Source organism: Rhinolophus sinicus, linkage group LG09 (genome assembly GCF_036562045.2).
Source record: "Rhinolophus sinicus isolate RSC01 linkage group LG09, ASM3656204v1, whole genome shotgun sequence".
Taxonomy (NCBI): Eukaryota; Metazoa; Chordata; class Mammalia; order Chiroptera; family Rhinolophidae; genus Rhinolophus; species Rhinolophus sinicus.
The window spans coordinates 112,697,599-112,714,196 of record NC_133758.1 but is presented as its reverse complement, the minus strand read 5'-3'; the positions used below and the strand labels follow the sequence as shown (position 1 = coordinate 112,714,196).

Here is a 16,598-nt window from a genome sequence, read left to right as displayed (position 1 = left end):
GTTTGTGAGAAAAATGCAAACTGTGGAGCCATTGCCCAGACCTCCAAAGCAGGATCTGTGCGGGTGGTACCAGCCTCCCAGGTGGTGCTGACGTGTGATCACAGGAAGCGTCGGTCTAGACCCCCACTTACCAGTGTAGAAGGCGCTGGCCACCTGTGGCTACTTAAATTAACTTTTCATTAATTCAAATGTAAAACTCAGTTGCTCACACGTGTGGCCAGTGGCTGCCGCAAGGAAGAGCACAGCTCATGAGCCATTCCTGTCCTTGGGGACAGCCCTGCTAGACGGCACTGGCCGGGACCTTGGCACCACCCTCTGGTACCTGGACCAGCAGCATGGCTGTCACCAGGAGCCCGCTAGAAATGCAGTGTCCCAGACCCTGCCCCAGACCTGCTAATCCAGGGCTGCACTGTGACAAGATTTCAGGCAATTTTTATGCACATTGGAGTCTGAATGGAACCCACTAGAGTAATCTTGCCTCATTTCCTCCCCAGCAGAGCTGTCCCCTCAAAGAAGATAGTTTCCTGCAGCGCTACAGCTCAGATCCCACTGGCACCTTGACTGAGGACAACATAAATGACAGTTTCTTCCCGGCACCTGGTGAGTGGCTTGCTCCTCAGTCTCCCCATACAGCAGTGGCCAGTCTCCATGCTCTGCTGCCCAGGCCATTGCTTCCTTCAGGCTGGCCCAGAACTGGACACCGTGGTAAATTTGTGGACATAGGGAAGGAAGTGAGAGGCAGAGAAATGCAACCTGACTGGGCATGGAATACGGCCTTTGTTGAGCTCACGTCATGTCCAGGTGGCTGGTTGGAGATTTGTTCTTAAAATGAATCTGCAGATTTTCTAGAATTTAAAGCAAACAGCTCAGATATGTGTGTGTGTGTGTGTGTGTGTGTGTGTGTGTGTGTGTGAGAGAGAGAGAGAGAGAGAGAGAGAGAGAGAGAGAGAGAGAGAGAGAGACTCAATCCCCATTCTCTATTCTGGCCTCATTCTTGGCCCGTATTTTCTTAAGCATTTTCTTGGACCATATATTTTCCTTACCTAAGCTTTAACCCCAGACAATGCCAACCTGCTTGCACACACATGCCTCAAGGCAGGCCACTTAAACAGGAGGAAGATAAATGTGCCCATTGCTCTGAGAAGTGCCGAAAAAAAACCCATTTATTTTGCAGCAATGGCGAGCCTATGGTCTTCCCAGGCTTCTCGTCAGCAGATGTCTCCTAGAAGAATATTCACAGGGTTCAGAGGGAGCCGTGGAATTCTGCTGGGACGATGCTGATTACCTCTCATTTCTTTTCAATTTCAGAATACATAAACCAGTCCATTCCCAAAAGGCCCGCAGGCTCTGTCCAGAACCCTGTCTACCACAATCAGCCCCTAAACCCAGCTCCTGGCAGAGACCCTCACTACCAAAACCCGCACAGCAATGCCGTGGGCAACCCTGAGTATCTCAACACCAGCCATCCTGCCCGCGTCAGCAGTGGGCTCGACGGGCCTGCACCGTGGGTGCAGAACCACCAAATCAGCCTGGACAACCCCGATTACCAGCAGGACTGCCTCCGAAAGGAAGCCAGGTCAAACGGCCTCTTTAAAGGTCCTGCAGCTGAAAATGCAGAATACCTAAGGGTAGCACCACCGAGCAGTGAATTTATTGGAGCATGACCATGGCGGCAGCCCCAGCCATAACAATTCCAGCCTCGGCAGCCCCCAGGACCAAACCCCAGCAGCTGCTCCAGTGCTGACAGCCACGCCCACGTTAGTTCCTGGACCTGTGGACGCGTTTGGCTGTATTTGCTCTGATTGGCCCACCTTTCATCCCGGAAGTGCCCCCTACTCAAATATACTTTGGGAATTTGCAAGATCATTCCTTTGTCTTCAGCCTGTGAGCCTTCCACAAGGGACATCCAGAAAGAATGTTGTCCATTTGGGCAGAAGTTGACCTGTCAGTGAGGTATATTTGAAAAAAGAACTACATCGATATGGAGTTTCATTGCTTGGGGACCTTTGGGGTTTTTAATTGTCATTACTGGTTTTGTTTTGAATGGGTTTTTCCAAAGAAGAAGCTTGCCCGTATGTAGCCATTGCTGCTTAAGTTGATCCAGGCCCAACTGTGACCATAAAGCAAGAGCCGTCTTCCAGCTAACCCTTGATTCCATTGGCTCTGCTTCAAGATTCCTCCACCAGGTACAAGACATTAAGCCACTTTGAACCCTCTGGGCGAGGAAGAAACAGAGGAGTAGAATTCCTCCTCAGACTTATTTTTATACAAATGTCTCCGTGGTATTTACTCTCCATTGGTTGACCAGTGTTTTCTAATTATAAGCATTAGACTTCTTTGTTTATTTTCCATTCCATTGTTTTGAAACTCAGTATGCTTTCCCCATCAGCAAGAGGGTACGGTACATCAAACAGTAACCCAGATCAGCTCATATTTGATTCATCAGTATTCAGACCAGTAGCCTTTAATTAAGATGGGATGACAATGCAAAAGCTCAGACAAGAACATGTCCCCCCAGATTTGAGTCTCTGAGGAAATCCATCAAGTCCTTTGGGGGCCAGGGGGCAGGTATATATTGGGAGACTGCAAAAATGAAGCTGCCATTAAAACTCTTTTAGCCTTCCCCCCAAAAAGAATCGGTTTGGGCCACTCACAGAAGATAATTTCCTTTCTATTTCACTTTAAAAGTTTTTTACTGGAAGGGTACTTTGCTCCTCCCTGGTGAGCTGTCCCCAGAGCCCCTCCTTGCCCTTTGTAAATAAAAGGACTCAAGCTCTTGGGCAACTAGGCAAGCACTTACAGCCCTCCCCACTGCCGGCACACTTTAGAGGTGGAAATAAAGGTAACCGTATGTATAGTGTGGAATCCAAGTGGTAAATAATGAAACTCGAGTATGAAATTAATGATAATGCCTCCACAGTGTCTGCAGGTATATTCAAAGAAAAAAACAATTTCCCTCTTTAAAAAAAGTCTCTATAATTGGAGGATCCAGCTAGGTAGGATACCTCATTGGTTAGTGGCAGTGCTTTGCAAACAGGATTTACACACTTTTAGTCAACATCCACCCCTCCATTTTTATCAAGGAAGAAATGTTTCAGACGGTTTTTTGGCCTGTGGATGTGTTTGACCACACACATACGTAGTTTTCCTTTGCCTTTTGAATTATTTATGGGCTCTCAGATGGAGCTGGGCCCCATAGTTTTGTTACCAAAATATTTTGCCTCAATGGAAACATAAACTATATTCAGTTTAATTCCATCATGTTCTCAAATACTCTTTGGCACCTCCACCAGCCCAGCATAGGTACTAAAGATACAAAAATCAATAAAACATAATCCCCGATTCTAAGAAACTCACAATGTAGCAAAGGGAAAGGACTCACAAATGCTAACCTTAAAACAATATGGCACGTGCCAGACAGGACCTGCCAGCCACGCCCTGTGACAGCGCAGAGCAGCAGTAATGGGTTCCACCCGGGAGGCCGGGAAGGCTCCTCAAGAAGGCAGCCACACAGGGGCTGACAGGTGACCAGGGTCTGAGTCAAGGAGGAAATGGAACGTGCTCTCCCAGTAGTGGGAACTCCAACCAGGACAGCTTCTGCCAGAGGAACGAGGAAGAATGGAGGTTTCAAGGCCGAGCTAAGTCATGTTAACCAGCTGCCCCTTTAATCCTGGGAATTTGGCTGGCATCGTTCCCTACATTCCCCACCAGGGATGTTGGTGTCCCCATCAGGAATTTAAAAATGATTACTGAGAAGATTAAACGACATTTCTAAGAACCTGAAATTTGACGCCATTGTCAGGAAACCACTTTTATTATTCATTCACCTCCCACCTTAGGGAACTATTGTAGGTGTTTACTCAGCACTGGGAACCAGAATGATTCACATTCCACTGGCGCTTATGTCAAGGAACAGGTGATTGACGAGGGAGGGCAACTATAGCCAGTCAAATTGTAGCAGTTAAACGTTAGTATTTTTGTAATTTGAAATATTTTACTATGGTAATAAAACAGCAAAAACGATTCGAGCTGTTTCTTTTCCTTTGTATTTCAATTTCCCTGCATAAAATCTAGGTGATAAATTCCCTTCACTTTAAGATTGTGTTTCCCAAAGTGTCACTACATCTGTTCAGGGAGGTGCAGGGGGCTTGTAAATGCTTCAGAGCTGGAGACAACAGAGGCCCTGCAGTCACTGTGGGTGGGTCAGGAGAGCGGCTCCCGAGCTCCAGCTTTTCCATATGATGGCCCTGACGGGCCACATTGCAAAGCTTATCCTCTGTCCCTTTGGTTCCTCCGCGTGGACAACAGTCCCTAAGACCCTGCCCCGAGCCTATCTGCTGTTTCGTACTCAGTCAGTTCCTGGAACCTTGGGAAACCATTAAGGGAAAAGTAAGCATCGCAAGCTAATATTTGTGATGGGCCACCATCCTCATGTACATCTTCTAAAGTGATCTCTAAGGAGTACCGATAATCGTTCTCTATGAAAAATACGTTTGTCACTTCATGAAGTAAAACAGAGATGAATTTCCCAAACTCCAAATTTGCCGAGTCCAGGTTGTTGCCGATTTTATCACTAAGAGCCCTGTGGAGGCATCGTGCTGCATTCCAGTTGATAACAAGGCTTAGGTGATTGTTGAAAGTTCTTAATTTTCAGCTTTAGCCCCCCTTTCTCCCTCCCCCAACCTCCAAACTGCAGACATAAAGGAACCATGACTTGCACAAAGACAAAGGCACAGGTCCTCAAGCTTGGCTGCCCTGCGAACCTCCCAGGTCCCAACCCAAACGATTCTGATTGAATTTGTCTGAGGTGTGGCCTGGACCCAGGGACTTTTCTGAGCTCCCTGGGGTTATCCGATGGGCAGGCAAGCTGTGGGAACCACTGGTGTCCAGGAAAGGCTCTGCTGGGGAGACCTGCCCATCGGCTGATGGCCGTCCGCTCATAACTCACTCCCGCAGCCTCGGGTACAGAAGTGTAGACAACGCTGTCGGGTTATGGTGATTTGAAGTTTTCACCCTCTCAGCCCACTAGAGTCACCTGGTGAGCTTAAAAAGGAGGGGGCCGGGGTCCCCTCAGACCAATTTAATTGGAATCTCGGGGGCTCCCCACGTGACTCTCATGGGCAACCCAAGTTGAAGCCCTCACCTCTAAGGTCACCCTTGGTTGTGTGAGTCTGTGTGTCCATACTATGCCAAGTCAGGACAGAATCGAACACTGCGTGTGGTAAAAATTCCCAGAGGCAGCAGGTTGAACAATTTTCAGTCCTTAATATGCCTGAGACTTGGCCACGAGTGGCCATTCCAAAAGCCTCTGATTCCTTGTCCCCAGCAGCTAACTTATCCTGAACGTGGCAGGTACCCAAATCTGAGCCTGGATAAAGCCCTGGGACTGTTACCATTTTCTAAGACGTGAGTTAGAAACTCCGTCTCCTCTGCCAGTGAATGAGCTGCCCACTCAAAGGGACAGCTGTTGCAATTGTCTGTAATGTCTGCTTCACATTTCTTTCTTTCGAGAAGCACTGTTACAACCTAAGTTCATGCTCTGTTTATTTCCTCGTCTGGGGCTGTAAAACCTGCCTAAATAGAAACCCCTGCCTCTATTCCCACCACACCTGCCATATCAGGGGCATATACTCTTTTGTACTATTAAAGACACAGTCAGGATTTTTTTTAATGTAAATCTATTTTTGTAACTTTTTTGAGGAATATTATCCTCTTATGTAGCACTGAATTTTGTAAGGTGTATGTTTAGGAAAACTCATTCTTCTACTAAAGGAAACAGTTTACTTTAGAAAGACTGCGAGAGAATCAAAATTTGAAACTGACATCTTTGTTTAAAGGGATTTAATTGAAGCAAGAGAAAAGTCTCTTCTGTCTCTAATAAAAAGGCATGTGTATCTCAGAGCTAAGCTTAGATCGTTGTCCTGATGAAGAGGAGAATGGTGTCTTTATAAAATGAGAAAAGGGGGAAAGTACATGTAGCTTACCGTGTTTCCCCGAAAACAAGACCAGGTGTTACATTAATTTTTGCTCCAAAAGATGCATTACGACTTATGTTCAGAGGATGTCATCCTGAAAAATCATGCTAGGGCTTATTTTCCAGTTAGGTCTTATTTTCGGGGAAACACAGTAGTGTTGGTCTGAAGCAGGTTTCGTTACGTCCGTTTGGGGCAATGTTAGTGGAAAAGAATTGCTGTCCATTGTCACTGACAGATGGATGGATCCAACTGCTTACCGCACTCCACTCATCTGTCAGTCTGACCCTGGAACTGTAAGAAGAGAAATAATACAGCATTTTGTTGGCGTATGTGACTAATGTGACTGTGATGCCAATGACTTTATCACCTGGGCAGGCTCGGGAAAACCTTGAGGCAAGCAGCGCCTGAGACCAATTCAATATGAAGCTCTGGGGGTATATATGCCAGGATTTGCACTTTTTAAAGCTCTGAAAGTCATTCTGATGTACAGCTAAGTTTGAGAACCGCCATCTAGGGACCAGCCACGAGTGCGTGGACTTGCAGGCAAATTCAGCTGATGTAGATACCTCAGGATTGAGAGAATGCCAAGCCACAAAGACCTCAGCGTCCATTGCCGGGCATCGGGAACCTGGATGGACAGAAGTTCCAGGATAGTTGCCCAGACACTAGAGGGGAAGGGTCTAACCAGTCAATGAAAGGGAAGGAAATCTAGAACAGATACCTTGTTTCTATTTCCTCTGTTAAAGGTGGCCTGGTAGTAAAATAAAAATCGTGTGCATTGTTGCTGCTTGTGCAACCCACTTGTTGACCTCCCTCCAGCAACCAAGTGACATTTATTTCCCAAGGTGAAAGAAAACATGGGCTTATCAGCTCCAGTCAAAGGGTAGACATCAAGAGGCTTGCATAAGTAATTGGATGACTTGTATCAAAGCAAGAGTCCAACAAGAGGATTCTTGCTTTAAAAAACATTTGTTATATTTTCTTCACAGATTATATCTGGGATAGAAACTAGCCATTAGTATTGTTTTCTCTTCCACGTATAACTGTACAACCACAGCACGCCACAGTATGTAAATGTGTCCTTTCCAAATTGTCAGCAGATGTACTAAGAATCCCCACTGATCACCTAGCAGATAAAGCTACAAGGGAAAACTTAAATATATCCATTTTACATGCATTTACTTATATTTTTTAAAAAGAGAACTTTTTTTACCTAATTTGGCTACAAAATAATCTTGCTATATAATATAATCTCTTGGAAACGAAGATATCCTATCAATTAGAGGTGCCAATGTAACTGGTTAGCTGAACAGACAGCAATGACTTCATTTTGAAACAAGCAATACATTTATAGCTTCTATGTATGGTACGTTTTAATATTGTAAAGTTTTGCTACGATGAAAGCAATATTTGTACAAATGAAAGGCAAGATTCTCTTTTCTATGGTTTATATCTTTGATCAGAACATGTTGACTGTATATTGAGTATTAAACAATTAGATGTACATTATTCCTTGTTCTTTCGTCATAAGTATCTTGTAAACATAATGTTGTATTCTTGGTTAACGATGCATTGTTGGTATTATTGATCATATCTGACTTACTGTGGATGTTCATTCCTGATCATTTTGTTAATTCATTAATAAAGTTTATTTTTAGAGCAGTTTTAGGTTCAAAAACTGCAAAATTGAGCAGAAAATGCGTAGTTGCCATATCCACCCTGCCCTCCCCCACCGCCAGCGACCCCACTATTGCAGTCCATACCCAAGTGACCTGATGACGTTTGAATGTTTGGAGGTTCTCTGCATGTGAGTGGGGTTAGGACGCTCGGCCCCTCCGCCCGTGTGTTTTTCTCAGCGCCATCATGCTGTGTGCGAGCTCTTCCGCTCCTACAGCCGTTTCACACCTGTTCTCACCTCCTTCCCGGACTTCCTTCATAGCTTCTCCTCCACAGAGCCAAGAGGGAATTCCTGGGTGCAAGAGATACTTTCTATGGCAAGCAAGGTCTGTGTGCCCAGAACACCAAAGCCAACAAGTGTGGTTATGCTGAGGGATGAATGCACCACAACCTGCGTGAAGGGGCCTCAGACTCGGCCACTTCCCTCTCTTCACTCACCTCCCCTATATTTGTGAAGACCTCCCCCCCACACCCACACATCCCCAGTGACTCGTGCAGCGGGAACTCTTACATGCTATGTTCCATGTAAGCAGGCCAGCCTGGACTCATCAAAGAAAGAAACCACTAGTGCTGAAGGGAACTGCTGTGTTTTGGAATCTTATCATGGGAAGGTTATGCTAATTCCAAAGCCATAAAGAAAAAGATTAGCAATATGGCCACCTACATTTTTCTTTTAGTTTTTAAAGAAAAAAACACAGTAGGAAAGTTCGTATGAGGAGAAAAATATTGAAATATATCAAGGATAATATCTTAAAATACGAAGAATTTCACTTGATCCATAAAAGAAGTTAAACGGGCCACTAAAACTTTGACAGTATATAAATGGACATATCATGGAAAAATTATAAATGACTAATAATACTTCTGAAATATGTCCAGCCTCACTAACAATCAAGAAAAGGCCAATGAACACAAAATGATAATTCCTTTTCACTACACATTTTGGTGGGAATATTAAGTGTCATAAACTTTCTGGAAGACAACCAACATTTTAAATGTGTGTATCTTTTGATACGGCAATTTCACTTGTAGAAATAAACTACTAAAATAGTGTCATTGACTGAATTGAACATGTCTCCCCTCAAATTCATATGTTGCAGCCCTAAGCCCCCAGGGTGATGGTATTAGGAGGTGGAGCCCTTTGGCAGTAACGAGGATTAGAGGGGTCTTGAGGAAGGGGACCCCATGATGGGATTAGCGTCCTTATAAGAAGAGAGACACCAGCGCTCACTCACTCTCTGCCGCATGAGCACACAGCAGGAAAGCGGGCCTCACATGCCAGGGAGAGAGGTGTCACCACAACCTGACCGTGTGTTAGCCCTGATCTCAGAAGCCCCAGCCTCCACAACAGAAGGACATGCCTGCTGTGTAAGTCACCCGCCTATGGTATTTTGTTTCGGCAGCCTGCGCTGCCTAAGACGAATATTCAAACAACTATACAAACACGTACGAATGAGAATGTTCACTAAAACATGATTTGTAATAAAGGGGGAAAAATGGAAAGTTTTTAATGTCTATCAAAAGCGAAACTATTAAACAAATTGTGGCGTATCATAGTACAGAATCCCGTGAAGTTGTTTAAAAGAACAGAATAAATCCGTAAGCAAAATTATGAGGCTATGTCCCCGTGATATAGTTTCAAGTAAAGTACAGCAAGTTGCTGAATACTGCTTTTTGTTTTTTTAAAAAGCTCCTATCTGTGTATATACCTACCTCAGTGTGTGTGTGTGCATATACACACACAATCTGGAAATACTAATTTCAACCCATTAATAGGGGAGACCTGTGGTGAGTAGGGAGTGAAATGTGAAATAAAGTGGCAAGGAGGGAATTTTATTCTTTGTTTTCTATACTTCTATGCTGTTTGGATGTTTATAATGAATATATATTACTTTGGCAATCATCCTGGGACAAAATTTAATATATATCAGTTCACAGCCATTCCCATCCCTCCACTCACAACAAAGCATTTGGTAATTTCTTGTTTCATTTTCTCTTCTTCCTGTTCTCTGTCTCTGGAACAAAATCCCTTGGGGAAAGTGTCTCATGAGAAGGCCACTGGTGGAAGGAGAATGCAGTCCCAGGGCACCGTGGGTGGCAGGAGGATGTGGCATGCAGGGAGCGTTCGGGGCCAAGAGCTCAGGTTCTTGGGATGGCGAAGGCTGGACGCACAGGCATAGAGTGAGAGTGCCTCAGTCAGCTTGGGCTGCCGTAAGAAAACACCACAGACTGGGCGGTTCAAACAACGGGCATTTATTTCTCACAGTTCTGGGAGCTGAGAGATCCAAGGCCATGATGCTGGTGGGCTCAGTTTCTGGTGACAGCCTCTTGCTGGCTACACAGGGCCACCTTCTCACTGTGTCCTCACATGGCAGACAGAGCAAGCAATCTGGGGTCTCTTCTTATAAGGTCACTAATCCCATCGTGAAGGCCCCACCCTCATGACCTCACCTAACTCTAATCACCTCCCAAAGGCCCATCTCCAAATACCAACACTTTGGGGTCTTAGGGCTTCGACATGTGAATTGGAGGTGAAGGGACACAAACATTCGGTCTATAACAGAAAGCCTTCTTCATTTTAAGATGCGAGAGACTAGGGAAGGCTAACGAGCTTTCGTGAGAGTCCAGTGTGCGCCAACTAGGACCTGGAATTTCTGGTTGGATTTTGTTTCTTTAAATGAGACGCTGAGCCACGTATCCAAGTCTCAGCCATCATAGGTCAAAGTTTCAATACATAACATTTTAAAACATAAGAAACCAAACAATATTTTTAAGCATATTGGCTACAGGCATCAGCAACAGGAAGATTTGAAATGTGTTTTTAAAAGTGAGAACAGGAGGGGTTAGGCAGTTTCTCTAAATATATTCACCTAAGGCAGCACACCCGAAGCCAGTCCCAGTTCCAGAGACTCTAGCCCCGATGCACGCAGAAGTCCACTGGATGTAATTGATAACGTCTCCCCTACCTTTCTAGACTTGTGCTAGTTATGTACCCTCCTTGGGTACATAATTTAAGTAACAATAGTTTCTTACATTATTTCCCAAAGGGCTTCGTTCTCACAAGGGACCCTCGCTGAGAGGCCTGCTGGCATTCCAGGAGAAAGAATGGTTCCAAACATCATCCACTACATTAACCAAAAGAAATACACTCAATAATTCAGTCAAGCGTTAATTAATACGTGGGACCGTGAAAGCATTAACTAAAGAAACAATTATAATTGATAATCCATATTGATTTTTTTTCATGTAGACCAGACACTGTGCTGAATGCACTTTGACACTATGAGAGAGAAATTACTTTCCCATCTTGCAGATGCAGAAACCTGTACAGTGCACTATCACACTCCTATTTGGGACATAAGGAAAATCACGTGACCCTTGCCGGGGACCAGAGCCTCCGTAGCTGGGTATTTTCCTGCAGGTCACTCACCACACTGCCTGGGCTCCAAACACACAACCAGCCAACTCTGAGACAGGATTGGTTCCGGTCCCTGGGTGATTGAAGAGCCCCACAGAGTTAAACGAGCACGCCATGAGGAGACACAGCTCACGACAGCAAACACTTTGACCCACTCTGTGCCAATACAGGGGTTGGGCCCTGTGAAACACCAAGGGTAGCATTTCAGAATGAATAAAGCTGCACACAGGCACGTGCACACACCCCATAAAGGTGGCTAGGAGTCATGTGCCGGGACCTCCTCCCCTCAGCTGCCAGAGGGGTCGGACCTTTTTCTACTGGAATGTCTGTCTCCTTTTTATGGAATTACAGGAGTTCATTATGTACCTTGGATTCTCATTTTCAACCTTCTAATCAAATACGTTGTATATTATAAATATTATCATTGGTGAAACATAATTTTAACATTTTTATATCAATTTTTTTATGTTGTTTGCTTTGGGCGTCTTGTGTTAGAAGGCCCTTTCCGCAAAGACGTAAAAATGTCTTCCCATATTTTTATCTGTCTCCAGGGTATTTTCACAGCCTGCTACTCTCAGGATATCAACCCTGTCTGTTACACACATCCTCCCAACAAGGCTGTTCCTTTTACCCAAGGCTTGCTCCTCACTTGGCACTTCCAGACCTAAGTCCCCTTCCCACCAGGTCTGCTGCCCTCACTCACCACCATCTGCTCACACACGCCCTCGCAACCTCCTCATGGCCCCAAGTCCCAGCTCTTGGTGAGAACAGCCCAGGGAGACGATCTGAATGATCCTGCTGCTTTCCGTTTCCCAGTCCCGACTTCATAGTCTCCCTGCCACCCACGGAGCCTGCAAACCGAGGAGCAACCCTGGGATTTCACCAGCAGGAGGGACGTGGGATTCCTGGACAACCCTGAAGAAAAAAAAAATGCTTCTCTGGTGTTTCCTGGCAGAGTCATTAGCAGGAGGGGGTGGCAGTGAGGGGAACTGAATATCTTGGCAGATTCTGTCACAGCCTGGACAGTCTTTCCAAGAAGAGCTCTTGGACCCTATTGGTTGCCCCGGTGGTACTCAGCCACCTCCACACTAAAGAATCAACCCACATAACTAATCACCCGTCTCTTCCTTCCAGGGCCAGAGCAAAGCTCCCTCCCACTCAGAGAGTCTGCAAATTCCATTAGGATTCCTCACTTCGCCCTGGAGGAGCCAGGTAAGTTTCAGACGACTGTCCTTTTTCCTGAGGAGAGACCTTCCCTTCTGTCAAAGACCTTCCTAGCCTCCATCCTTATCCTGTTGGCTTTTGTCATTGTGCTAGTTTGCAGGATGGATGCTGTGCCTCCAGATAACAAGCCAGAATCCAGGTAAGAAGGGGAGAGGAAGGATAAAGAGGTAACGAGGTGTATCTTTGCCAGAACACTGGCTGGGCAAGAGCAAGGAGAGTGCCATGACCCCCACAGGGCAGTCATGTTTCATCCATTTAGGCTGGAGCAGCCACTCACCCTGCCAAGATCAAGGGTGTTCTGACAACTGCCTAAACAATTGGGGCTACTGGAGCGGCAAGTAAGAGAGAGAGAAGCTGCTGGATAGATGCTAGCCAGTACACGCAACAGGGAGAAATCTGTGGGGAAGCAGCCCTAAGGGAAGGGTCTAAATTCTCCAGCGTGGCGACCAGTGGTCCCATCACAGCTTCCGTCGGGCAGGGTGGAGGCTTGATGTAGGGAGTGCCCGGGGGTCAGGGGTGTGTTCTAGAATGTTGGGGATGCAGGGGATGTTGGGCCCTACGGTTACGCACATTCTGCCTGGTGTGGAGCAGGACGCTGGAAAGCCGATGCGGATCTGAGAGCAGAGTCCAAACCATGGAAGACGGACTGGAAACTGGATCAGGGTGTCTGGGCCCAGCTCAGTAGGTCCAGGGTCAGCCTCGGGGTGAAACTGGAAAGCAGCCGAGAAGTCGAGGCACAGCTAATCATAGAGCCCAGGCAGCGTTAGAGAGGAAAGCTGGGGCTTGGTACACGTACGGTGACCCCGAGTTGCCTCCACATGTACCCCAGGAATGCTGAGAACACAGTTTAAAGCAGGAAGACTAAGTGTGGCCTCCACGCACTGGTGTGGGGGAGGCTCCCTTTGTCTGCTTGCCCTGTCCTTGCTGGAAATGACCAGGTGCTGTGAAAGCTGACCTGACTTGAGGCAACCACGGCTGGATGGGAAGGCCCGGGAGACGGGCTCACACAGTCCTCATGGCTCCCATTCCCCTTCATGTTCTTCATCAGCCTCTTCTGGATCCATCCCTGTAAGGGAGCAGACAATCCTTCTCTTTCACCTGTCTGCCCTGAGTGCTTCATCCATGTTTGTGGTTCTGGAGGAAACATGGAGGAAAACAACCCTCTGTGCTTCTACCCACGACTCTCTGTTCTCTTGACTTGGGTTTTGATTCTTCTCAGTCGTGCGAGATGGGGGAAGCTCTGGGTTATTTTTGCATCATTGGAGCATTCCGTAGAGGAGAGCTCCATCCACGGGGATCACCCAGGACGTGGAAAGTCACGACAGCCCGCAAATTGTGTATGCTCCGGGCCCCACACAGCTGGGATCTAGAACCCCTTTCCTTCCTTCCCCACCCCCTTCTTCCTACCTGGAATTCTCACTTGTGACTTAGAGGTACAGCGGCCAGCTTGCAACCAGAAAGTGTGCACTTATCTTGTGACCTAAAGACTTGCTTTTATGACTTCGTTGTCTCTTGCACATTGCAGCGCCTCCATCTAGCATAACCTCATATGAGTAGAGACGATCATTATTACAGCACAAGGAATAGTGAGGTACCGTGGCACAGGGCCTCATATATTTCAGAGGTTTCATTCCTAAACAATAGAGAAGACAGAGTATCCTCTTGCTAGCACATTATCTGAAATTATTGGAATATGGTGTCCTGCTTAGTAAAGGTGACAAGACTGCTATGAAGTCAGAAGTTCTGTCAGAAGCTGCATTATCTTACCCCTCCCCTGCTTTCTTGACCCACCACCCAGTTTACAAATAAGAACGTCACCGATTTCTTGCATTTCTCCTATCACATCCCCCTGCAGGCTTCTCGGATATAACCACCATTCTGAATAGTGTGTTTAAGCATTCTTTTGCTTCAAAAAAATGTTATGACAAATGCATGCATTTCTAAACCATATATTATTTCATTTTGCCTGATTTCCATCAAGCTAAAACTAAATCCCCAGTTTAGGTGGTCTCCTGGAGTGGCTTTTGCTACTCTGTATTATGTTCTGTCAAACTGTAGTTAATTTATTTTCCATGCTGTGGTTTCTTTTCCATTCAGGCAAGAGACAATGAGGCTTCCAGACTCTGTTTCTTCTGCTTTTAGCCTGGGCGGCATTCTGTCCTGCACGACGAGTTTGGCGAAGGCTCCCTCTTCACTGTGCAGTGTCAGGAGGTTTGCCCTCCAGGTAACAGAGGGCCAGGGGATTGCTAAGTGACCCGGGGACAATTTTTATAGGTCAAAACCGTGGGATTGCTCTCTGGTTTAGAATAGCTCTGCAACAAAAAAGACACGGTCATGTTATTTCTCAAGAATGAATTTGGTGTCTAAGATAGCATCGTCACAGCCTGTGTTACGAAGAGAAAGGGGACCCCATGATTTGCTCAGTGTCCCCAGTACAGACAGATCTCATGGCGAGTCCCATTTATCGTGGTCCTGAATGCACCTAACTTCAGCCTCTCATTGCTTTCCACGTGGTCTTAATAAACTAACTTCAGCAAGAAAATGTAAGTGCCTGCAGCACTATGGCAGGGGGCGTCGTCTGGTGCAGGAGCTGTGACCTGGCCCGGTCCCGGGTCTTCCAGCCATTCCCTGAGCAGGCTTTCTTCTCTGGCCTCAGTCTGCTCATCTCTGAAATGAGGAGACTGGACCAGAGAGTCTTCACCAACGTCCCTTCTGGCTCTATGATTCTAGCACCTTTAAACGTAAGAGGGGGGAAAAAAAACACCCAAGAAAGTAGAAACATCACCAGCAAACTCCAGGGTGAAGACAGGGCTTAATCTGCACTGATCTCAGCAGCCAGAGACGCCCCATCGTTTTGTTAATCTGCTTCACTGAGCGCAAGTTTGGGTTGGAGGAGGACCAAGACCAATTGGCAGGTGATGGGAGCTTCGGTTTTCCCTTCTTCCCAACAAAACAAAAAAATCCACTGTCTGGGTCCAGCCCATCCATATGCATTTCCCAGTAACAAAGGTTCTTCAAAAGCGTGAGCTTGTGCTGACTCTACAGATTCTAAAATGAGAAGGTGACAGACATCTCTGCACCCATTCTGTAAGTGTGGCTTCATGTTACAGGTGGACAAGGAGCCCAGCTTCTCCTCCTCCTCCAAGGAGCCCATCTGGGCTGCATCCTCACTGCTGGGTGTGACCTTGGAGGAATCCACCCCCCGCCCCACAGTGATGAGGTTGGACCAGAGTGTCCCTGAGGTCTACACCTCTAAAGTCCCCAAGAGGGGACAGTCTGTCTACGATAAAAGAAACACATGCAGGTACCTATTTGAGAAGAGTTCAATGGACAGAGAAAGAAATTGGGGTCCAGTTGTTGATTTTTACAAGTTTACAAGAAATAAACACCAGTCTGTGGTGCTTCTATTCCTATCTAAAAATATGCATTGATTTTATGGAAATGTGCTTTATTATCTTTAAAGAACTCATCTTGAGAAGAAATCAGACATTTTAATACACAAGCACAGCTATTTTCTCATCAATTCAGAATGCCTACCTGCCCCAGTCTGTTCCCAAACATGAGGAAAGCCACAAACCCTCAAGGACCGCAATATATTGCACAGGATTATGTAAAATTAGACTCTTTCCCTATAAGGGGGGAAGAAGTACAAGCTGAAAGAACATACAGCTACTTGAATGTCAATTTGGGGAAACGAATGTATCAATCTTACAGGACAACTCAAAATCTGGTGAAAAGTGACTGCCAAGTTATGACAACAGAAGAGTACGCCAGAGCTGAGAAGCACAGAATGCAATGGCTGCCTCCACCTGCTTTCCCTCCCTCCCCTCCATTTGTCTGGCCCATAAAAGACAAGCAGGAGTGGTACAGAAAAGAAGAGCAGACGCACAGAAAGTGTGGACCACACTCCCTGGGACAGTCCTGAGCCATTGGCTTCCCGGGGGTGCTAGACCCAAACCCCAGGGTTCCAGCTGGCATTCTGGAACAAAGCTTAGCTGACTTTCTGAAGGCAGAAGTCCTCAGCAAGGTGACAGGAGAGCCAGGTGGCTCTGTCCGCAGAGATGAGGGGCACTGGGAAGGCCGGGCTGAAGCCGCTATGTGTCGCTGGACCCCCGCCAAGGCTGTGCCTGCAGTGCCCTTAGGCTGTGAGCCTGCAGGCTGCAGCGCGAGGAAGTGCCAGGAGCAGATGGGTGCTGAGGTCCTTTGCAGCAGTGCACCTGTATTCATGGGTGGAGAAAACCTTTTTCACCTAGAGAGAGAACTTCTGCAATGTTTTCTCACCCACCTGCACTCCCCCGTTTTAA

At 46.5% G+C, this 16,598-nt stretch overlaps 1 protein-coding gene across 2 annotated transcripts in view; it reads left to right on the top strand.

Annotated features, from left to right (window-relative positions):
- The window catches only part of EGFR (epidermal growth factor receptor), a 157,635-nt gene extending 153,612 nt beyond the window's left edge, over nt 1–4,023 (top strand). The window contains exons 27-28 of one of the 2 annotated variants that reach the window (XM_019726356.2): nt 495–600; nt 1,309–4,023. In XM_019726356.2, coding sequence (XP_019581915.2) covers nt 495–600; nt 1,309–1,664 — 462 coding nt within the window. In that variant the 3' untranslated portion in view covers nt 1,665–4,023. The remainder of the gene's footprint in view (nt 1–494; nt 601–1,308) is intronic. The other variant, XM_019726357.2, reaches the window with a different exon arrangement.
- Nucleotides 4,024–16,598: the final 12,575 nt, after the last annotated feature.